The sequence below is a fragment of the Acanthisitta chloris genome, unplaced genomic scaffold (assembly GCF_000695815.1).
Source record: "Acanthisitta chloris isolate BGI_N310 unplaced genomic scaffold, ASM69581v1 scaffold3485, whole genome shotgun sequence".
Classification (NCBI taxonomy): domain Eukaryota; kingdom Metazoa; phylum Chordata; class Aves; order Passeriformes; family Acanthisittidae; genus Acanthisitta; species Acanthisitta chloris.
In genome coordinates this window covers 15,002-16,155 of record NW_008674272.1, presented here as the reverse complement: position 1 = coordinate 16,155, position 1,154 = coordinate 15,002, and the positions used below count along the sequence as shown (strand labels likewise).

Below are 1,154 nucleotides of genomic sequence, written 5' to 3'. Positions count from 1 at the left end.
CTGTACCTCGCCGGGGAACCCCTCGTGCCCACCGCCCGCAGCCTCACCTTCCATTTCACCACCCTGCAGATCGGGGCACTGCTCAAGGGTACCTGCTACCTGGCAGAGGAGATCTTCCACCTCCAATCCAGGTGAGCCAGCGGCAGGGAGCTGTCTCCAGGCTCCTGGGACCATGCTGGGGCAAGGGCACTGCACTCTCTGGGTGATGTGGGGTTTGCTCTTTGTCTTTACTCCCAGTCCTGCCGTCTGTGGCAATAATACTGCCCAGGGAAGTAGTGAATGCCCCAACATCCAGGTTGGATGGGCCTTGAGCAACCTGGTCTAGTGGGGAGCTGTCCCTGCCCATGGCAGGGGGGTTGGGACTAGATGGTCTCTAAGGTCCATTGCAACCTCTAAAATTCTATGATAATGTGCTGTGCACAGCAGTACACACTGCCCTCCATAACCCTCCTGTCTCTCTCATCTCTTCCTCCCTCTTCCCCTCTCCCACCTGCCCATATGTCTATGGACCTCTCCTCTCTGTGGTAGCTCCCTGGTGTGCCCTTTCCCCGGGGAACAGGTGTTGGCCCTCAGCCTTTCCCCATCACCCAGTGGTGGTGAAATGGTGTGGGATGAAAAACAGGATGTCGAGAGTTTGAAAATAATTCCTAGAATTCTCGATTCACTGAAATGACAATCATGATATTCTGCATAAAACTGAAGTTGCTGTAAGTTCTTTATTTAAAAGGCACTTTTTTTTCGTCACTTTTGTATGCCACTTGTCAATGTATGTTACAAAGGGCAGTGGGCTGTTGTCTCCCTTTGCTGCCCAGGGTGGCATTCCATCTGTTCTGATCTGAGTCCCACTGGTATTGCAAGGGACCCAAGTCCTTTCCTGACTGGGGGCTCTGGGGTGTGTTGGGCAGGGTTCCACAGGGTTCCCTGGCCCCACAGTGAAGGTTGGTGGCACTGGCTGGGAGGCCAGAGCATATGTGGCCCGTGCCCCTGAGCTGCAGATGCAGGGCAGGTGGCTGCCAGCCTGACTTCTGTCTCCCTACTCCCACCCAGGCACCACGGCAGCTTCTGGAAGGCCTTGACCTTCTGCTTCCCACCGCGCTGGCATGGGTCCATGCTGCTCATCTGTGGCTCAGCCTATGTGGCTCTCCTCAGTGATG

General features: G+C 55.5%; 1 protein-coding gene across 1 annotated transcript in view; it reads left to right on the top strand.

The window, feature by feature from the left end:
* Positions 1 to 3: 3 nt before the first annotated feature.
* TMEM173 (transmembrane protein 173) overlaps positions 4 to 1,154 on the top strand; it is a gene marked incomplete at its 5' end in the record, with an annotated part of 6,185 nt that continues 5,034 nt past the window's right edge. The window contains 3 exon segments of the mRNA XM_009075274.1: positions 4 to 131; positions 1,048 to 1,140; positions 1,142 to 1,154. The exon segment at positions 1,142 to 1,154 is cut by the window's right edge and continues 57 nt beyond it. Coding sequence (XP_009073522.1) covers positions 4 to 131; positions 1,048 to 1,140; positions 1,142 to 1,154 — 234 coding nt within the window.